The sequence below is a fragment of the Amblyomma mixtum genome, chromosome 1, assembly GCF_055824585.1.
Source record: "Amblyomma mixtum isolate Tamu chromosome 1, ASM5582458v1, whole genome shotgun sequence".
Taxonomy (NCBI): Eukaryota; Metazoa; Arthropoda; class Arachnida; order Ixodida; family Ixodidae; genus Amblyomma; species Amblyomma mixtum.
In genome coordinates this window covers 108,825,819-108,848,477 of record NC_143012.1, presented here as the reverse complement: position 1 = coordinate 108,848,477, position 22,659 = coordinate 108,825,819, and the positions used below count along the sequence as shown (strand labels likewise).

Here is a 22,659-nt window from a genome sequence, read left to right as displayed (position 1 = left end):
ACAACAGGGTCAATCACAATGGTTGTCTGCGACCATAGTTACTGCGTATTGTTCATGAACAATCATACGGCAACCGAGAGTGCAGTGCGCAGTTTGATGAGAAATGTGCGTGCAGTTCATTTACTGAGATGTAGTGTTTCCCGAAATACACTGGCGCGCGACTGCTGCTCGCTTGATTTTGAGGGTCCCTTGAAGCTTGCGTGTATGCTTCATGACAGCACACAACACACTGAAGACCACAGGCTAGCGTTATTATCGCCGACGAGTACAGTCTTTGTCAAAAGTAACCAGGCTGCATGTTTTTCTTCTCAGTCGTATATTAAAGTTATTATGACAGCCCGCAAGCTCTAAATCTCTGTATGGTAAGGAGAACTCCTGTTCTTACCTGCAAATAACTTTTTGATCTTTAGGGAAGCCGTGAGGGCTCTGGTATACGAATGAGAAGCAAACCATGGAGCCTGGTTACGTTTGACAAAAGGCTGTACCTGCGTGTTGTAACTCGCCTGTTGTAACGAGGTCAGACGAAGAGATGCAGCAGAATAGCGGGGGTCAAAGCGAGCCTGCACTTGAACGCTGCCGGCGTGACCAATGATGCGTTCCCTTTCGGCTTTAGGTTTCTAGCCGCGATCCCGTTCTATGGGAGCGGCGCCACTGATTAGTCGGGTTGCAAGGACATCACAGAAATGTCGCCGCGGCAGCTCACTTTTCGCAGGCGCTTTGAATGTGAAAGACTTTCGGACTTTCATTTGCAGTTTATGCAGCAACGCAGCCATCTCTTGGCGCATAAAAAACGTCGGTGCTCTTCCCTAGTAATAATGTAGCCGTCTCGGTTTGTTTGATATTTCCTTTCAGTGTCCCTTTAACACATTTAAGCACGCAGTGCACTGGCTAGTGATGAAGCAGGCCTTTTATACTGGCCCATTTCTGCAACTGCCTCTTTGATACGAAGCAAGATGTTTCGGAAGAAAAAATAATACAAAAGAACACGTACTGACAGCATGCCTGCCACCAACCTGAGCTCTTTGGCGGCAGAAGTCAAGCTCCTTCTGGATGCCCGGCAGCCAGTAGAGAATTTCGGACCGGGAGTTCAGGTCACCCTGCAGGAAAAAGAATTATCGGGCGCTCAGCTTTGGTTAAGCCCGACAGGTTGCGAAAGCGAGCGCAGCGCCTCTAACGGAAGGAACGGGGCGCGCCGCGTCTAAAGAAGGAACGCAGTGCGTCGCGTCTACAGGTCACGCGTGGCTACCGGTCGCCGCTGCGCGACGACTCGACTTGGTAGCCCATCTCTAACTCCGGTATGAGGTCACGCTATGACGTCACCCACGCATGGCATGACGTCAGAGGTTATGGTAAATGTCACGCGCGGCTACCGGCCGCCGCTGCGCGACGACTCGACTTGGTAGCCCATCTCTCACTCCGGTATGAGGTCACGCTATGACGTCACCCACGCATGGCATGACGTCAGAGGTTATGGTAAATGTCACGCGCGGCTACCGGCCGCCGCTGCGCGACGACTCGACTTGGTAGCCCATCTCTCACCCCTGTATGACGTCACACTACGACGTCGCTAGGCATGGCATGACGTCATAGGACATTTTAAATGTCACGCGTGGCTACTGGCCGCCGCAGCGCGACGACTCGACTTGGTAGCCCATCTCTCACCCTGGTATGACGTCAGACGTCATTCTAAAGATCAAAAGCGGCTATGGGCCGTCGCCACGCGAAAGGCCGTTCATGACCGCAGTATTGCTTTCGCAATAAAAATCCCGATCAGCTACTCCGGTGCACCGAGTTAAGAGCTGATTACTCGCTCACAAGTAGAAAATTAATCACTACATGGCCACTACAGGACAACGGCCCATTAATTACCTTTCCATGCTCCACCCGCTGTGACCTTATCGTAAACTATCTTATGTTCCCGGCTAATCTCTACTGCTCTCCTGCCGCATCTTCATTAGAAGCAGTCCATTCTGTTGCCCTTAACGAGCATCGGTTACCTTTTCAACGCATGATGTGCTCTGCCCAGGCCCATTTCTTCTGATTTTGAGTAGAAAGCCATTAACCCGCATTTGGTCCCGGACCCGCTCTGCCCTCTTCCTGTCTCATAACGTTACGTTTCTCTTGCATAGCTCGCTCCGTTGTCAACTTAAGTCCAGCCTCGAAAACAAATGTACGACATCGTCCAAACAAATAGCAAAGCACTCAAGACTTCCTGGAAGAAAGCTTCTTGCAGACCTTTCGGAGGGTTCTCTCTCGGCCTTGCCAAGGACGTACAGAGCGCAAAACATATGTCTGGAACGACCTAGCTGTGTGTTCCGCAGGTCCCAAAGCCGCTACAACCAAGAAGGTAAGAAAGTCGACGAAATCCTGGGTTTAACTGTCCAGTAAAGCAGAAATCTGGGCGAGTTGGTAAGTATTCATGATATTGTTCACAGCGTCTTTCGTTTTTCCCGTTCTTGTTGCGCTGTGAACAATATCATGAATACTGGGTTTAACTGCCCATGCTTACATCCAGACCCTCTTTGACCAAATGTCATGGCTTCATATCGCGTGTTCAGCCCGAAACACGCCCAGAACGTGTTCTAGACAAGCGTTTGGCCCTCTGTACTTCTCATTCATATAGACCAGCCCTTAGGGCTTTTGCTGTTAGTTTGTACTGAGATTTTAGGGCTTCAGGGTTGAAAAAGTGTTCCAAAGTGCGACTGAGAAGCAAACCATGCAGCCTGGCTACTTTTAGCAGACACTGGACACATCACTTGCAGTTGGTGCTAATAAAGTAGCAATAAAATATTGTCACATTGTAGTGACGGCAGTCCAGTGGTCAAGAAGACACCAGCCAGTCTTGGAAACGAAGCTCTTTATTTGGGCTGACTTGCGCCCGCAAAATAACTGAATCACTCGGCGGCGGCGTAAGCAACAAACGTGCTCGTCGGTCGTCGAACTACGAATGTCCGCCGCTCGCGGCATCGCTCAATTTAAAGCCGGCAAGGAAACTTCCAGATAACAGGTCAGGATCATCTAGAGTAATCTGGAAAAACCTAGATGCAGCCTTTCATAGCTCCGATCAATCGAGATTAGTCTGGTCGCTTCTCGCGTCACGAACAAAAGTGATAACGGCCCTTTCCTGCAGCCTTGAGCGTGAACGAACAAACACTACAATGATACGTGGCAATATTAACAACAGTACAGTGCAGTCTGGAGTAAAACAAGTGTGCCGGCTCTATCGCCATCTCCACCTGTCCACTTCAAGCATCTAGACCACAAACAGAGGAGCAGTGCAACTTTGGTCATGGCCTGCAGCCAACGAACAGTGTCAGGTGTGCGCCTACGCCCTGTACACGGACCCAGCTGTCCAATCAAGAATTCAAGCGCCATGGAAAATGCTATAATTTACTCTGGACACAGATACTCAGTGAGGCTTAGTCACTGTCGCTTCTATTTTATTTATTCTTAAAGGCTACGTTTTATTTCGTACACATTATTAAACAACAAAACAAAATGACAAGGATATAGCCTGCTACGTCAGTCATCTACAGGAATAGCGATTTAACAAGAAAGTTTGGCTAGTTGATGCTGGGACACTGGCTAAGACATGTTAGCTAGTGCGAAAACAACAGTGGACAGAGACAGAGAAACAGATGGGACACACGTTAGACATTGACTAATGGGTGTGCCGTCGGTTTCTCTGTCTCTGTCCGCCGTTTTATTCGCGCTAGCTAACGTGGGACCCCCCTCCCCGTGGAGTGGGGGGGTCCCACTTCGATGGCCTCTATACTGGCACATATATAACTGATCGAAAGGATAGGTACCAGATGAGGCGCTATGCGGTCACTTCTGCTACGTGATATATGATAGTCACGTAGTTACCATTTTGGCTAATTTGACCTTCATTGCAGACAGACGCGTCCTTGACAGACGCAAGTAGTAAGAGCTAGAGCTCTTAATAAGGTGGCCGGGTTTGCGCGGGTTCCGTAAAAAAACGGCCCCATAAGGGAGCAACAGCACCTCAGGGAAGTGAAGTAGCTGTGGCGTAGTAACGGTCATAGTAACTATGGCCCCACAGAGGCAGCATGCGAAGAGGGCAGAGATCTGTTGTCGGCAAGCGAGACAAGTAGCTGGCTGTGAGTGGGCTTTCTTGATCACTTGGGCTGTGCCCCTCTGCTGCCCTGTGGTCGTCCTTCTGCACTTTCCAATGTGGCCCTCAATCCTTGTCCCTCGTGTCTCATCTTGGTTCGGTTGTAGCAAAGTCAACCATGCGACGCAAGAAAATGAACCAACCGCATATTGTAGTCCCGCTCTTGCGAAGTTATGAAGCACAATATAAGCGGAAAATAATTATTTTACCTCTGTCATCGTAGACTGCTTGGAATTAGATAAGGCTTTTAGATCAGTTTGGGCATGCGGGTACATTGCGGACCGTCGAGACCCAAGCTTACGCTGAAGTAAAGCTTTCTGACAGGCTAGTTGGTATATTATCTTTTTTGAAAAGCTGTGCGCTAAATAGACGTTCACAGAAAAAATGTAGAGAAGACAGGACAGGGCTCTCTACTTTTTTCCTGTGAACATATATTTAGCCCACAGCTTTTTAAAAAGCAGTATGCTAAGAACGCGAAGAAATTAGATTAGTTCTTAACGTCGCTTTACGCAAACTTTTAAACGCGGGAGTACATTGCACTTTCGGGGGCTATGTACAGAGATTAAAAATTGGCACTATTATATTTCATGAGGTGAAACAAATCGATGCCAACGCGAGAAACAGGTATCAAAAGCAGCTTGACTCAGGTGTCCAAGCATAAATGTGTTGCCATTTGAAAACGATGGCATGAACAATGCGTTAATTTACGTCAGTGCTTGTGCGTCAGAGAAAGATCCTCGAACCAATGAGAGCAACTAGCTCAGAAGAAAGGTCGAATGAAGAGGGCAATGCGAGTGCTCGGCATTCGTCCTGCTCTTCATCATCATCATCATCAGCCTGACAACGCCCACTCCCATATCTCTCCACTTAACGCTGTCCTATGCCAGCTGCGGCTACCTTATGCCCACAAACGTCTTATTCACTTCCAGCTGCGTGACTTTCTGCCGCCCCCTGCCACGCTTGCCTGCTCTTGGAATCCAACCCGTCGCCCTTAACGACCAGCGGTTATCTTGCGCCCGCGTTACATGCCCTGCAAAGATCTATTTCTTCCTTGACTTCGACTAGGTAGTCATGAACTCTCGCTTCTTCCCTGACCCACTCTGCCCGCTTCCTGTCTTACAACGTTACGTCTATCATTTTCGTGTAACGTTAATAAAATGATAGGTGTAACGTTAAGGGAGACTGAAGAGGGCAGAGTGGGTCGTCCTGCCGTTTCTCGTCAGCTATGCCGCACCAAGTGTTCGCGTTCGAGTGCTTAAGCTTGCAAATCCGGCACTTACAAGTTGCGGCCGCCGCGGTCGTCTTCGTTGACGCTCTGCCGTTGAAAGGAGCAAGGAACAAAAAGAAACGGTTAGTCCCGCACGGCCCACAACCACTGCACACGATCCCCTGACACGCGTACCTTGGCCGGGTGCGGGCGTGATTATGATGGGACCAAAGACCTCCCTGCTGCGCCTGGCCATGACGGCGGAGCTTAGTCAACACGGCTGAAGCGGCACCGGCGAAACCATGCCCGTTTAGCCGGCCTAGCCATTGGCCTAATCGGCCGACGAAAAAAAAAATGATTGTTTATCAATGCGCATGCGGCAAGAGAAAGAAGACAGGAGAGAAATGCGAAAATAATTTTGTGCCTTTTTATTTAAAAAAAGCAATACTTCAAAAGCACCATTTATTAAATTTTGCGTTTATTATTAAACAAAAATATTTGATTTCTTGTCGTTAACACTTCTTCTTGGGCGAGTTGGTGCATACTTGATTTGAAGAAAATAGCGCCAGGGCATGCAAACCACGAAAAGACAAGGACGAGACACAAAGCGCTTTGTATCTCGTCCTTGTCTTTTCGTGGTTTGCATGCTCTGGCGCTATATTCTTCAATTCTTGTCGTTAAATCATACCATACATTATTTCCTGAATTGTTTCGGTTTCGCTTCCCGCTTTGCTCTTACGGCGATTTGTAAATGACCCCTATCAGTTTATTTTGGCTGCACCTAGATATGGTTTATCGGTTTATTGGGGTTTAAAGGTGCACTGAAGAGGAATCTGAACTAGTCTTTTTGCCGCGGGAACTCGATCTACACGTTCCTAGCATTCTTAGAAACTCCGACTTATTGCCCTGTGTGGCCGATTTCCCTAATTAAATCGAATTAACGCCCGGCTCCCGCCTTTCCTTTAATTCTCCCTCGTACGGTGGGCGGACTAGACCAACGCGGGGAGTGCCTTTCAGCCAGTCCCGTGGCGGCTTGCCGCTCTGCCATCGGTGGAGTAATACGTAGTAATAATAGTAGTAATAGTAGTAATAGTAGTAATAGTAATACGTAGGGGCACGACACTGCATTCAGAATGGTGCACTCACCTCGCCTGTTCTTCCAGGCTGGCCTTGTACTCGGCATGCTTGTTCCGACGCCTGACACGGCCTCCCTGCGAGCCTGTGCCTTGACTTCGACGCAATGGCCCGAGGATTGGACGCAGCAGGCAGTTACGACAGATTACCAACGGCTAATCTGGCAACAACGAGCGCATTCCACCACTATCAGCGATGACCACCGGGAATATAAGCAGCCTCCAGCAGCCGCCCCTGCGGGGCACGACACTGCATTCAGAATGGTGCACTCACCTCGCCTGTTCTTCCAGGTCAGTTACCTAAACGCTTGCCGTTGCGTTAGAACCAGCAATCGTTGTTTTTTTGCGGTGTCGTGCCCTGAGGTGTTGTGTGATGTGTTAGGATTGCTTGACGGCAAAGCCGTACACGGCGTTAAGTAACCTGCTCTTGATGCTGTGCGGCGACGTCGAGACAAACCCTGATCCGAACTCCGGAAACGAGGATGTACTGTCAACTGTGCTCGCTACCGTACAAAGAATAGAATTAGGTCAAAACGACATTCGGAGCGAACTGACTGCACTTAAGCACTGGCGTGCGTGTGTTGACGTCGAGCTAAAGCAACTATCTGAAAGGATTCAAACAGTCGAAGTTGATATGGCGGAACGTAAGATTGAGCAGGTTTCGGCAGCGTCCGAGTCCGAACCGAATATGTCAGGTACTATTGGCGCACAGCTTCGAAAAATCGAATCGAGATGTGAAGACGCGGAAAACAGACTTAGGCGTTCCAATCTGCTGTTTTTTGGCATTCCGGACGAGATGTCTGAAACCTGGTCGACAGCAGAAAATAAAGTTATAAATCTCTGTTCCGAAAAACTAGGGGTTAATCTTCAATCTACACAAATTGAAAGATCGCATCGTCTTGGGCAGTTTCAGACTGATAAATGCAGGCCAATCATAGTAAAACTTACATATTTTAAGGATAAACAACTTATTCTCGAAAACGGAAAGAAGTTTAAAGACACCGCTTATGCAGTGCGTGAAGACTTTTCACTGCATACGCGGCTCGCCAGAAAAAAGCTCTTGGAATTTGCCAAGTCTAAAAAAACTACCTACAAGCTCAGCGTAGACAAACTGCGCATGGGGGATTCAGTATACATGTACGACTCTGACACCGACCATGTAATAGAAGTCTCACGATAGCTAAGATGCCGAAGCAATGCACGTGTTACCAAAAACCCAATCCAGTCGCCTATAGATAGCATTCCAAGCCCACCTCTCCATTTGACATTCGCTAACATACGCAGCCTTCTTCCTAAACGCACCGAACTCTGCTCATATCTTGATAATAGCAACTGTAATATACTACTTTTAACAGAAACGTGGTTGCGTCCAGATATCGCTGACGAGGAACTTCTGCTTGATAGCAACGGATTTCAAATTTACCGAAAAGATAGAATAGGCAAAAGGGGCGGTGGAGTATTAATTGCAGTTAATAATAACGTTTTGTCTTTCCTTGTGGACATCCCATGTGAACTGGAAATAATATGGGTAGTAATAGCATCCCGCCTCGGTAACACTGTCTTAGGCATCTGCTACAGGTCCCCGGACTCCCCTGCCACGTTTGTCGCTGACCTACATGACAATATCACGGCTATTCGAACCAGATTTCCTAAATCTGAGATTTTCTTGTTCGGGGATTTTAATTACCCAGACATTGATTGGCAGAACCTATCTTCACATTCATCTGCCTCCAATGAGTTCATGCAGCTAACACTCGACTTTTCTTTTGCCCAACTAGTCAGTGCTCCAACACGTCATGCTAATATTTTAGACCTTATTCTATCATCTTCTCCAGAGAGGGTTAGTGATATATCTTATAATGACGGGTTCAGTGATCATCAGCTTCTTCAGTTATCGATTAATGCTCCTTATTACTCACGCCGCACCCAACCAAAACAGAGAGTAAATTACAGGAAGGCTGACTTTGACGCTATTAATCGTTGCCTCGAGCATTTCTCCGAATTTTCCGTTCGTGATTTTTCATCCCGGTCTGTTAACGAAAACTGGACTTTGTTCAAAGAAAAAATAGCAAAACTGGGGCGCAAACACCTTGCGAGAATAACATTACGGGTCAACATATCTAAACCTTGGTACAACAATCCCTTACGAGCATTGAAAAACAAGAAAAAACGTCTTTTCAGTGCCGCGAAACGATTGCGCACTGATTCTGCGCATGCTGAGCACAGACAGTGTGAAGCATCATACTGCCATGTCATCCGGAAGGCCAAACATAAATTTTTATCACAGGACCTTCAATCGCTCACAAAAAATAACCCCGCAAAATTTTGGAAAACAATTTCCCCGTCACGCACGTCGGACACCATTTCATTGCTTGATGAAAACAAATGTCCAATACCCCAAGAGAACTGTCCAGCGACGTTTAATGACTACTTCACATCAGTATTCACTACCGAAGACTATTCCAACCTACCTCAACCCCAAGAACTCAATTACCCATTCATGACTGCAATAGATATAACAGCAGAAGGCGTAGCATCTCTAATTAACAGTCTTAAGGTATCAACTTCCTCAGGGGTAGATGGAATAAATACAAAAATTCTCACACACCATACATCCCTCTAGTATCATTCTCTGTCATATTTTCAAGCAATCTTTAGCAACTGGCGAAATTCCTTATGACTGGAAGATTGGCAAAATAATCCCTGTTTACAAATCTGGCGACAAAAACACAGTAACTACCGCCCCATATCACTAACGAGTATTCCATGTAAGTTACTTGAACACATTGTTGCATCTAACATCGCGAGCCATCTCGAGAACAACGGTTTCTTTTTCCCACGCCAGCACGGATTCAGAAAATGGTTTTCCTGTGATACACAACTAATTGAACTTACTAGTGATTTATTCAAGAATATGGATGAAAACTACCAGACTGACTGCATATTCATTGACTTTTTCAGAGCGTTTGACCGTGTTGCCCATTGTCACCTTATAGCTAAAATATCGTCGCTTAATTTAGACTCGCTAACTGTCTCCTGGATCCGGAACTTCATATCTTTTCGAAAGCAGTTCACGCTAACAAACAACTTTTCATCACCCCTTAGTGACGTCACTTCTAGCGTCCCTCAGGGAAGTGTTCTCGGCCCCTTATTATTTTCAATTTTCATAAATGACCTGCCATCGCATCTTACATCATCGCTTCGACTGTTCGCCGATGACTGCATAATTTATCGCCAAATCCGCTCAACCACTGACCATGCAATTCTTCAGCAGGACCTTGAATGCGTAACCAACTGGTGCACATCATGGCATATGACACTTAACACTGAAAAATGTAAAATCATGACCGTTAGCCGGAAGCATTCAAACTCGCTATTCACTTATTCCCTTAACAGTCTCACGCTATCCCGCACGTCTTCCTATAAATATCTTGGCGTTTATCTGACTTCTAATCTTTCTTGGGCGGAACATATTCAATACATAACTGCCAAAGCATCGCGCACGCTTGGCTACCTGAAAAGAAATCTTCATAGCGCACCTGTTTCTACCCGCAAGCTAGCATACTTAACATTTGTCCGTCCCCAACTAGAATATGCATCAGCTATCTGGTCACCACATCAGGCTTATTTAATTCATTCCCTCGAAGCAATTCAGAACCGTGCAGCGCGTTTTATTTCTCACGACTACAACCGTCATTCCAGCGTAACAAGCATCAAGTTATATTTATCGCTAACAAGTTTACAGACACGTAGGGATATCGCACTTCTTTGCTTACTACAGAAACTAATATACAGTCGTCACGCGTCCACACTACCACTTACACGCCCAATGCGCACTTCACGTCGCCTACATAATAATCTTAGCTTCCAACGTCTATTCGGCCGAACACTCGCGTTTAATTCTTCTGCTTTGCCACGTGCTATCAAGTGTTGGAATGGCCTTCCGGATCGCATTGCTACCATACGTGACCCGTTAATGTTCAAAAACGAATTGACCACCTTCATGCATCCATGATATTGTACATAAATTGTGCTCGTATGTGTAGTCAAATCCATGCAGTGCCGCTATTTGTTTGCTTTTTTCCTCTGTGTCAATATATTACGGTTTTCTTCAAGTACGGTGTAATAATTGTTTGCAGTCCAATGCATTTAATATTGTTTACTTTTGTTCCTTCCACTTTGTACCATCTTTTGTCTGCTAAATATTGTAACCCCTCCCCTCATACAATGTTCCAAGTGTGGAACCTGTGAGGTACTTGTATAAATAAATAAATGGAGTGCATACTGCAACCGCGCAAAACGACGAGGGACGAAGAGAGGAAATCACAGGACAATACACGGAACTTCAACTAAGGTTTACTACAGGAAAACCACATTTATACAGGAATCGTAATCACACCTGATGAACAGCCGATACCATCAAATAACACAGGCACGTGGGCGCGCGTGGCACAAGTTAGCATCTAGATAGTTAAATTCTTTCTTGGATAAAGATACGGAAGTGGAGCTGATGCAACGGCCATTTTCTTTTTTTATGCAGTAGGCTTCGAAAATTTCCCTGCTAAGCTGGGTCTTCAATTTTTTCAAGACAGTTGTGTAGCGGAACCTGGGCGTGCAGTTACTACAATGGCGACAAGGTTTTGTCAGTTCCCCGCCCCCCGCCAATGATTGAACAACGGCGCGATGCTCTTGAAGTCTGACATTCAGGCAACGTCCTGTTTGCCCTATGCAGCAATTTCCACATGTGAGGGGTATTTTGTACACCACAACAGTTTTGCGGGGACCGAACCTGTCTACGTGCTTAGTGCGGCACTCATTCTTTTTGCCACTTCCCTGCACCATATTGCACATGCCCGAAAGCCTTTTGGGCGCCGTGAACCGATGCACACACCATGCTTCTGAATGAAATTCTTTCCCTCAAAATTAACTATAGTCGCAGAAAGACAAAAACGGAGCATTTCTACAAAGTCATCCACACTTGATGTAATGCCCCATTGTTAAGTGACATCTTTTTATCATATTGTGACAAGCGAATCGCTGCAAGCCTCGACACAGCCCACTCGGATGAGATTTTTAGATATGTTGACGATTATGCCATTTTCTTGAAAGGGCCGGGTATCTCCAGAAGGAGCCATTACAGTAGTGAACGGAATCCTTAAAATCTTCAGTGAGTGTGCCTTTGGGTTGAACTTCACCAATGAGTTGCCATCGCAGGGATGCTTGCAGTTTTTGGACATACGTATTGTCACGAGTGCTAGTGCAACGCAGGTGTGTTGGAGGTACCAGCCTCGCTCAAAAAAAAAAAGGTATTTTAAATCACCAGTCAGCTCACTGAAAGCTTATTAAAAGGGGAATAGCAAAAAACTGCCTGCGCGCTGCTCTTGATACATCTTGCCCACATGAAATGTAGAATAGCGTGCGATTTCAGCTACAACGTCTGAGTAGTGCTGGTTTCCCTCGAGAGATGGTCACCTCGGTGATAGAAGCCCTTGCCAAGGAAGCTTGTTGCCCACCGAAGCACAGCCCAAGTGAAGAACCGCAACGCCGGAGACCCGTGGCTATGCCATACTTCCACCTGATCTCCCATCGCCTCAAAAAAGTGGCCATGAAATGTGATGTCCCGGTGGTCTGCACGGCGCCCAAAAAGCTTTCGGGCATGTGCAGTATGGTGCAGGGAAGTGGAAGAAAGAATGAGTGCCGCACTAAGCACGCAGACAGGTTCGTTCCCTGCAAAACTGGGGTGGTGTACAAGATACCCCTCACATGTGGAAATTGCTACATAGGGCAAACAGGACGTTGCCTGAATGTCAGACTGCAAGAGCATCGCGCCGCTGTTGAATGATTGGCGGGGGGCGGGGAAATGGCAAAACATTGTCGCCATTGTAGTAACTGCACGCCCAGGTTCCGCTACACAATTGTCTTGAAAAAATTGACGACCCAGCTTAGCAGGGAAATTTTCGAAGCCTACTGCATAAAAAAAGAAAATGACCGTTGCATCAGCTCCACTTCCGTATCTTTATCCAATAAAGAATTTAACTATCTAGATGCTAACTTGTGCCACGCGCGCCCACGTGCCTGGGTTATTTGATGGTATCGGCTGTTCATCAGGTGTGATTACGATTCCTGTATAAATGTGGTTTTCCTGTAGTAAACCTTAGTTGAAGTTCCGCGTATCGTCCCGTTTTAGAGTGCCTTCAATTTTCTGTTACTCTCCTTTCTCTTTTTTTTACCCTCACTCCTTTCCCCGCCGTGTTGGGTAGCAAACCGATTATTCTTTCGGTTAACCTCCCTGCCTTTCCTCTTCTACATCCTCCTCCTCCTCCTCCTCCGCGTATTGTCCTGTGATTTCCTCTCTTCGTCCCTCGTCGTTTTGCGCGGTTGCAGTATGCACTCCATTACTACGTATTACTCCGCCGATGGCAGAACGGCAAGCCGCCACGGGACTGGGTGAAAGGGACTCCCCGCGTTGGTCGACTCCGCCCACCGTACGAGGGAGAATTAAAAAAAAAAGGCGGGAGCCGGGCGTTAATTCGATTTAATTAGTGAAATCGGCCACACAGGGCAATAAATCGAAGTTTCTAAGAATGCTCGGAACGTGTACACTGAGTTCCCGCGGCAAAAAGACGAGTTCAGATTCCTCTTCAGTGCACCTTTAACGTCCCAAAGCGACTCAGGCTATGAGAGACGCCGCAGTGAAGGGCTCTGGATAATTTCGACCACCTCGGGGTTCTTCAACGGGCACTGACATCGCACAACACACGGGCCTCTAGAATTTCGCCTCCATCGAAATTCGACATTCCGCCGTTGTGCGGTATCTTCCAAAGCAGACATCGAAAGTGGTGTCCGAAATAGCACGAGCGTTTTGCTTATTTTCTGAGCGGCATTTATTCCTTCAAAGAATAAATTACGACACAGGTACATGAATTGAACAAAGCGGAAGTTCTTTGCTTATCGGGAGCGGCACTTTTGGCACTTTTAGCGCGTGCTAGGAGTACAGAGACAGCTGTAAGTCTCGTCACGTTGTTCTTGTTCATAGCATTTCTTGTTCACAGCCTCTCCGGCTCCGTCCTCTGGCTGTACCGTTTTCCTTTCCCTCGTTTCCCTCTCCTGCGCTCCTGTAAAATTATAATTGCGTGGGTGTTTCCACGTTATTCATGATTATTTTCACTGTTTTATGCTTCTTGTTTAGTTGCCGATAAGGAACAGCTCCAAGCGGGCCACACTAATACACGACACATAATCCACAGGAACATTACAGACACTGAAAATCTGACAGCAGGAAATTGATCAGTATATGTCCTCCGAGTGAACTTTTTTAAGGCAAAAGCCTTTAATGGCTCATGCTCGCGGTGTTCGTCCGTGCGCTGGAATCGTGCCAGCTGTCTCCTCCCTTCCGCGAAGCTGCGCAACCTCCTCCCCTCTTTAGCAACCGGCGCGCCGGTCGGGGGGCACAGCTGTGCATAGCAACCGCGACGTCACTCAGTAGCAGTAGAACGAGCGCGCGCGCGTTGGCGGCGGCAGCTGCACCGCCGCTCCTTCGCCAGACGCCTCGTAGCAGTCGAGTGAGTGAGACGCATGGCTCCGAAGCGGCCCAGTGATTCCGCGTCAAGCGTTTCGGGGAAGCGGCAGTGGGTTGACCACAAAGCTTTCGCCATGCACACTTTAGAATTTCCAATGTGTCTTCGGTAATTTTTTCTGCGTGCTAATACACCTTCCCTCTCCTTATTTCTATTACCCTTCCCTCCTTCCTGGCTTCATTCGGGCTCGGAAGATTATCAGAGGGTCTTGGCAATTAGTAGTAGTAAGAACATTTATTGTTGCAAAAGGAAGAGTTAGGGAGTAGGGGGGGGGATAGAAAGATGTAGAGCATCAGTGGCCGGTCTTCCCCCTATTCCAGGATGCCGTTGGCCTCCGCCGCTGCCTTGGCCCTCGTCACTAGCATAAGCTGTGTGCTCGGGTCGGAGTCAGTCAGGAGAGCCTCCCGCTGCTGTAGACTAGGCCTATTTATCTTTGGTAATAAAGGGCTTTTTTCACAGCCCCAGGTGGCGTAGTGCGTTGTGGCGTAGCCCCCATACCACACGCACTCTTTCGCGTATCTGTTCGGCGCACATTTTATGATACATGGCTCTGCTTGGGCACGTGTCTGTTAATAGTCGTCTGAGCGTGGTAGCCTGCTTTCTGGCAAAGCAAGCGCTTTTGCTTACTGGGCCTTATTGCTGGCCTCAAAGTTTTTTCCTCCTTCCTAACTCACAGGATCCTCACTGTTTAAAAAGAAGATAGCAAAAAGGTAGTAAGCGCAGCACTTACTACGACTGCTTTTTACAACTTTTTGTAAATTCGCTATCCTCTTCAAGGCATTTAGTAATAGTAGACCTTTCCTACCTTTTTGTCTCCTACGGTCGCTAGTTAGTGCCCTGTTAGTAAATGTTCCTTTAATTCTAAGATGTAGCCATATTGAGTAATTTATTCAGAGTGTTCTGTGAATAAAATGCATTCGTATTTAAACATTTCTGCGGCACCGTGTAGTTAGATTAGTCTGGTGTCTAAGCTGGACGAATAACAGCCACAGGCCCGTAACTGAGAAAAATTTACCCGTGCACGTGCAGTGTGCCTGTGTCGCGCTTGTGTGACGCTTTCTGATTTCTGATTTTCTTTCATTATTTTGATGCTATCGCCTCGCATGATTAGTAAGTGTAATGCCTAATATGTCTAAGTGTGTGATTTACAGACCAGCAGACTTTGGTAGGTCTCGCTTGTTCCGGGCATCCGTTGATTGAACATACAGTATTTGTAGTGAAATATGTATTATCTTTGCATAATAATCCATTTAGGAGGTGCGACGGCAGCCGTAACACATTACGCTTTTGAGGCAGAGATGTCCACCATGAAGTGAGACAATTACTGCTCCGTTTCTTTCCCCAAAACTAAGCGGCGGCTGTCGCTCCTGCCGTTTAGTCTGTCCGTTCGAATGGGAAGAGGGAAAGCACATGGGCGCCTTTCGCGTCCATCGAAACGCGGCCGCCATCGCAGGTGCCAAGCCGGCTACCACAGCTCAGTAGCCGAGCGCCTAACCACTGAGCCCAACTCCGGGCTGAGCTCAATATTGCTATGTTTCCAGCCTAGCTAGCAGCATCATTTGAAGACGCCTTCAATAGAGCAACGGGCTTCCAAAGCCTCGGGCTTTCCTCTCGGACCCGCTACATACGCGAGATGCTGCTTAAACGAGGTTTAGGATTTAGGTTTTATAGGGTCTAACGTCCCAAAGCGACTCAGGCTATGAGGGACGCCGTAGTTGAGGGCTCCGAAAATTTCCACCACCTGGGGTTCTTTAACGTGCACTGACAACGCACGGCACACGGGCCTCTAGAATTTTGCCTCCACAGAAATTCGACCGCCGCGGCCGGGATGGAACCCGCGTCTGTCGGGTCAGCAATCAAGCACCGTAACCACTGAGCCTCCGCGGCGGCTGCTGCTTTAACGAGTTTAAAAAAATATTGTTTGTTGATTTGTCCACTTGCGTTATCGGAGAAGTTAGCTTTGCCAACTACGCATAAGTTAAATGGCACTTATAATAACGACATTGCGAAAGCGGATACACGGCGAACAACTTAGGTCGTTGCAGTGTCCGATGTGAATGCGCGTTAAAAAAGCCCGGGTGGACGAAATTTCCGGACTCCTTCACTGCGGCGCCCCTCACCACCTGATTCACTTTGGGGAGTTAAGCCCCCATAAACCAAACCAATAAAATTCCAATACGGAAAGGTGTCAGGCAGGGAGACACGATCTCGCCAATGCTATTCACTGCCTGCTTACAGGAGGTATTCAGGGGCCAGAAATGGGAACAGTTGGGGATAAGAGTTAATGGGGAATACCTGAGTAATTTGCGATTCGCTGATGACATTGCCTTGCTAAGCCACTCAGGACAAGAACTCCAAAACATGATCAATCAGACAGGCAGAGCAGAAAGGTGGGGCTAAGAATTAACGTGCAGAAAACCAAAGTAATGTTCAATAGCCTTGCAAGGGAACAGCAGTTCGCAATTGGTAGCGAGGTGCTGAAGGTAGTCTACTTAGGGCAGGTAGTGACCGCAGATCCGGATCATGAGAGGGAAATAACTAGAAGAATAAGAATAGGGTGGAGCGCGTATGGCAGGTTCTCTCAGATCATGAATGGTAGCTTACCAATATCCCTGAAGAGAAAAGTATACAACAGCTGTATCTTACCGGTACTCACCTACGGGGCAGAAACGTGGAGGCTAACAAAGAGGGTTCAGCTTAAGTTAAGGACAACGCAGCGAGCTATGGAAAGGAAAATGATGGGTGTAACGTTAAGAGATCGGAAGAGGGCGGAGTGGGTGAGGGAACAAAGCGGGTTAATGACATCCTAGTTGAAGTCAAGAGGAACAAGCGGGCTTGGGCAGGGCATGTAATGCGAAGGCAGGATAACCGCTGGTCCTTAAGGGTAACGGAGTGGATTCCAAGAGAAGGCAAGCGTGGCACGGGGCGGCCAAAAGTTAGGTGGGCTGCAACTGGCAAAGGACAGGGTTAATTGGAGAGACATGGGAGAGGCCTTTGCCCTGCAGTGGTGTAGTCAGGCTGATGATGATGAAACCAAACCAGTAGTGACATCATCAGTAGGAGTCAGCCATGAAACTTTAAAAAAACGATAGCGTGTCAGGAAATGAAAGGCGCGGTAATTTTCGCACATTTCGGAAGGCACTCTAACTATGCCGTGAGGGAAGGGAAGAAGGTCCGGTTGATAATCAAAGAGATCATTGATGTGGAAGCTAGATACTATGATTAGTCTTTTTCTTTACGCCTATTAATTGCCAAAGAGACTAAAGAATGCCTACTGTGGCCCAAACTGGCTCAGTAAAATCAAAATCAGGTGGCATGAAGTCATGCAAGTGAGAGCGCTGGTGTTCAAATACCTTAGACTGATAAATATTGCGAAGTGTTCAAGCCTGGTTACTACAAGGAAAACCACATTTATACAAGATGCGTAATAACACCTGATGAAAGGCAGACACCATCACACTATACAGGCATGTGGACGCGCGTGACACAAGTTATGAGGAGCGTCGCGCAGGCGTTGAATCATTTGCGGGGGCGGGGAACAGGCTAAACATTGTCGCCATTGTCGTAACTGCACGCCCAGGTTCCGCGACACAATTGTCCTGAAAATATTAACGATCCAGCTTAGCAGGGAAATTTTTGGAAGCCTAATGCATAAAAAAAGAAAATGACCGTTGCATAGGCACCACTTCAGTATCCTTATCCAAGAAAGAATTCAACTACCTAGATGATAACTTGTGCCACGTGCGCCCTCGTGCCTGTATAATGTGGTGGTGTCTGCTGTTTATCAGGTGTGAATACGAATCTTATATAATTGTGGTTTTCTTTGTAGCAAACCTTAGTTGAAATTCCGCGTTTTGTCTTGTGTTTTCCTCCCTTCGTCCCTCGTCGTTTTGCGCGGTTGCAATATGCACTCCATTGTCAACCACCAACTCGCCCGCCTTCGCCTTTTAAGATGGCCTCTCGAAGCTCCCCAAATGTGTTGGTCGTCCCCAAGTTGAGGAGACGCTGGTTGGACGTGGCAATGGGGAGATCGAGCTCACTTATGAATTTGGCGGAAAATTACCTCGACGGCATTCTCATGGCATCCTTCTCGTTACGCATCCATTCGCCAGGCGCAGAGCGTCTTTGCATCGTAAGCCTCCCCGCGTTTGTTGGAAACCGGGCAGGCCATGAGGCCCACCTGGTCTCCCACCTTGTGCTCTGTGAGGCGCGACCAGTTGAGTATGCGCTGCGCGTACGGGTGAAGCAGGAACTGGCGAACTTGGAAAAAGCTGGAATCATATACAGGGTCCGCCACAGAGATTGGGCGACACTTCACTTGATTGTTCCAAAGAAAAATGGCCAAGAGCTTCTGCTATGTGGTGATCATCGTGTCACGGTTCAACATGCCATTGAGGTTGACCCTCAATTGCTCCCTCTGTCAGAGGACATTTTTGCAACTTCACAAGGCAGATCGGTCTTTTCATTTCTGCACTTGTCAAAGGCGTACTTGCAGCTCAAATTGGACGACCGAGCCCAATAACTGCTCGCACTCAGTAAATACCTGGTCCTGTTCGGACGCTTGCCATACGGGGCAGCCCGCGCGCCGGGAGTGTCCCAGGCCGTTATGGAATAAATCCTATGCGCGCTCCTCCCCGCCACAGCCTGCTACCTAGATGACATCTTCATCCCTGATGAAGATCGAAAGCAGTGCTATGGCCGATTATAAGAGGTGCTCATGCGCCCAAGAGAGCCAGGCATAAGGGTAAACCCTGCTAAATTTAAGTTATTCCAGCAGCAGTGCCAGATACCTGGACCATGAAGTTGACAGAAATCGATGACATCCCACTGCGAAAAGAGTGCCAGGCATACAGAATGCGCCAAAACCAGAGAACGTGACACAGCTGAAGGCCCTTTTAGGCTTGATTAATTTTTTCTCTTAATTTTTGCCGAATATAGCTACAGTTCAGTAGTATCCAGCGATAACATGTTGCGCAGAGAAATGGTATGGCATTGGTCGCGTCAGTGTGATTGCTAATGGTTGTGTTAGTTCGGGGCGTGGGGAGCCCCGCATGCGAGGAACCTCTCAAGGCAGCTGCTGGGTGTAGACTGGGGGTTTATTACCGTAGAGGGAGAGGGAGAGAGAGAGAGTGAGCGAGTGTACAAGAAAGCACTTCCGCTGCTGTGGAATGCGTCAGTCGACGGGCTGTGGGGATCCGATGTCGTCGGGGGAGACAGACGCATGCCTGCTTTTGTGGGAGCGGCCGGCCCGCGCTTGTTTCTTGGAAGCGGGCGGCGAGTCTGCGCGGAGGAGGCAAGGGCTGTTGGCGCGGCCTGGCGTCGCTTGGTCGACGAACACGACATCCCTTCCTCCTTAGTTGTGGTCACCGTATCGGTCGGGCGGGCGCCGTTCACGCTGGGGTCGAAACGCTTGCTGTTGCGTGGACCCGTTGGGTTGGTCTCCGCAAGGTTGCGTCGCACGGTCGTCCAGACTGGCCGCCGGTTCTCCATGTTCGGAGGGGGGCGCTGTAGGCCGATCGAACACAGGCGAAGTTTCCGCTGGCAGCGGGATCACGTACGGAGCCGGCACAGTGTATTGTTCGCTTGCTGCTGGTCCGTTCGTCCGATGGTCTGGCGGCGGATCATCCGTCGGGTAGGCTGCTGCACCTGGCTTAATGTGATCCAGGTGCCGACGAACCGTTCCGTTTTTAGACTTGATTAGCCAAGATCGATGTCCGAGCCTCTTTAATACGGTTCCTTCAATCCAAGCAGGGCTTCCTGTGAAGTTGCGGATAAAGACCGGTTGCCCTACGTGCACTCCTCTCGGCGAATTAGCCACGCTGTGGTCAGAGGTCGCTTCCTCAGCAGGTCGTGGCTGAATGCGTGTGAGTGCCGTTGTGAGCTCGCGACCGAACATGAGTGCGGCTGGCGTTCTGCCCGTCGTCGCTGAAATCGTTGTGTGCTGCTTGAGCAGAAATCGAGCCAGTCTGCACGCGAATGTTCCAGACTGGTCCTTGGCCAAAGCCTGCTTCGTCTCGAAAACCATTCTTTCGGCTTGCCCATTAGTGGCTGGATGATAGGGCGCACTCGTAATGTGCGTCACCCCGTTCTTCTTTAGGAAATTTTCCATTTCCGTAGAAACAAAGGACGGGCCGTTGTCTGTTACCAGCCTTTCGGGAAGGCCGAACGTCGCGAACAGGTTTCGTAGTTCCTCGATCAAAGTCGATGACTGTATGTTTCGCATGCAGTGCACTTGGAGCCATTTGCTGTACGCGTCGACAACAATTAGCAGCATCCTTCCTTCCACGGGGCCCGCGAAGTCAGCGTGGATTGTGTGCCATGGTGCTGTCGCGCGCTTCCAATCGGGAGGTGGTGCCTTGGGTGGCGCTTTTTGATGCTGGCAGCAAGCCGAACACCTTTTGACCAGGTTCTCGATGTCTTTGTCGACACCGGGCCACCAGAAATAGCTTCGAGCGCATGCCTTCATAGCAACTATGCCCCTGTGACCAGAGTGTGCCGCGCCGAGCACGTCTTTCCTCGCTTTCGCCGGAACGACCAGTCTGATACCTCTAAGAAGGCAACCTTCTTGTAGCGAAAGCTCAGGTCCAAGCTTAGTGAACGCCGAAAATTCCTGTTTTGGCAACCTGTGCAGCTCTCCAATAGCGACAGCTCTCACTACGCGGGATAGTAACGGGTCTTCCTGGGTCATTTCCGCGAGTTGGCGTGGGGACAATTCGAAGCTTGGCGTGGAAGCCAGCATGAGCACATCTCCAGGTGGGCATGGTTCATCTACCTGGGCGGGCAGTGGCAGCCTGCTGAGTGCGTCAGCATTTTGGTGCAGGCGTCCAGGCCTGTACACCAAATCGTAGTCGTACGTGGCTAGCTTTAAACACCATCGGGTCATCCTAGGTGAGAGCACCTGAGGTAACTGTTTCTTTTCTCCCATGATGCCCAGGAGCGGTTGGTGATCCGTCAATACGGTCACGTGCCGGCCAGCGATATACTGGTGAAAGTGGCTCACGCCATAAACCACCGCGAGACCCTCCTTGTCCAGCTGGGAGTAGTTTTTCTCCGCGCTTCCCAAAGTTCGCGACGCGAAAGCAATGGGAGCCTCTCTGCCGGACGCATCTTTCTGAGCGAGAATTGCGCCGACGCCATATGGTGACGCATCCACAGACAGAAGGAGAGGCTTTGTCTCGTCATAATGCGCAAGCACTGTTGAAGATCGTATCAACCTCTTAAGCGCATCGAACGCAGTCTGGTGTTTTTTCTCCCACGCCCAGGGCCTGTTCTTCTCGAGGAGCTTGTATAGATATGCGGCAACCGTAGCTCTGTTCTCCAAAAAGCGATCATAAAATGCTAGGAGCCCTAGGAAGGCCTGCAGAGAGGTCTTGTCAGTCGGTTTCGGCGCGTTAAGGATTGCCTGGACCTTTTCCTCGGTCGTGTGGACACCCTTAGCGTCAATCTTGTGTCCCAAGAACTCGACTGAGCTTATGCCGAAGCGGCATTTCTCTTGCTTGAGGCGCAACCCTTTCTCGCTTATCCTCGACAGGACTTGGTCCAGACGTTGCGCATGCTCTGTAGTGTCTGTCCCACTGACAATGATATCGTCAAGGTAAACACTCACCCCTGGAATCCCTGCTAGTGTTGTCTCCATCATACGCTGGAAGATGGCTGGCGCAGCAGATATTCCGAAAGGCAGCCGGTTCACCCTGAACAATCCCTTGGTGGTGTTGACGGTGAGCAATGCGGCTGTCTCGTCGTCGACCTTGAGCTGTTGATAGGCCTGGTAGAGGTCAAGCGTTGAGAAGATGGTGCCACCCCGCAACTTTGCGAATACCTCCGCGGTTGTCGGTAGCGGGTACGCTGTCTTCTTGACCACTGCGTTTACCGTGCTCCTGTAGTCGCCGCAAACGCGAAATGTGCCGTCCCTTTTGCGCACCCACACTAAAGGTGTGGCCATCACGGCATGTTGCGTCGGCTCCAGGATGCCTTGCTTTTGCAGACGGTCGAGCTCTTCCTCCATTGGCTCTTGGTAGGCTAGAGGTACTGGACGTGCCTTACAGAACTTTGGCTTTGCGCCTTCTTCCAAGTCCAAATGAACCAAAGGTCCCACGTAGCCGTCGATGTCTTGTTTGAATACATCAGGATGGCGTGCGAGAACCTCCCGGAGCTTTTCACTTGGCTCAGCTACCTGGTTAATTCCCTGCACGCAGATGTGCAGCGCCGAAAACCAGTCACGTCCTAGCAAGTTGCAGCCAGTTCCTTTCATCACCAGCAGGGGTAGCACACATTCCTTTGATTTAAATCGCACACGAACTTGTGCTGATCCGAGGGTGCGAAGTTCCTCTCCCGACCAAGTGCGTAGGTCAAGGGGTTCTCTCGAAAGCTTCGGGGCGTTCGTTGGCCATGTTTGGTGGTAAACAGCCTCGCTGATCAGAGAACATGATGCACCCGTGTCGACTTCGAACGTTAGGTGCCTTCCCTCGACTTCAACGACAACAAGGTATTTGGGGCAGGGTTTTCGCCCACTTACTGCGTGAAGCTCGTAGGATGGATCGCTGTGCGTAGTGTCGTTGCTCGCGGACTGAGCGCTCACACTGTGCGTTCCTTGCCTGGTGTTAGACT

At 48.9% G+C, this 22,659-nt stretch overlaps 2 protein-coding genes across 2 annotated transcripts in view; one reads left to right on the top strand and one right to left on the bottom strand.

Annotated features, from left to right (window-relative positions):
• Positions 1 to 5,598, bottom strand: part of LOC149367494 (uncharacterized) — a 99,414-nt gene extending 93,816 nt beyond the window's left edge. Inside the window, exons 1-3 of the mRNA XM_089555848.1 lie at positions 5,538 to 5,598; positions 5,416 to 5,450; positions 1,014 to 1,097 (exon numbers count right to left, since the gene is read on the bottom strand). Coding sequence (XP_089411974.1) covers positions 1,014 to 1,097; positions 5,416 to 5,450; positions 5,538 to 5,598 — 180 coding nt within the window. The remainder of the gene's footprint in view (positions 1 to 1,013; positions 1,098 to 5,415; positions 5,451 to 5,537) is intronic.
• Positions 3,357 to 22,659, top strand: part of LOC149367493 (uncharacterized) — a 29,942-nt gene continuing 10,639 nt past the window's right edge. The window contains exons 1-2 of the mRNA XM_089555852.1: positions 3,357 to 3,412; positions 6,506 to 6,766. Of these exons, the coding sequence (XP_089411978.1) occupies positions 3,374 to 3,412; positions 6,506 to 6,766 (300 nt within the window). The 5' untranslated portion in view covers positions 3,357 to 3,373. The remainder of the gene's footprint in view (positions 3,413 to 6,505; positions 6,767 to 22,659) is intronic.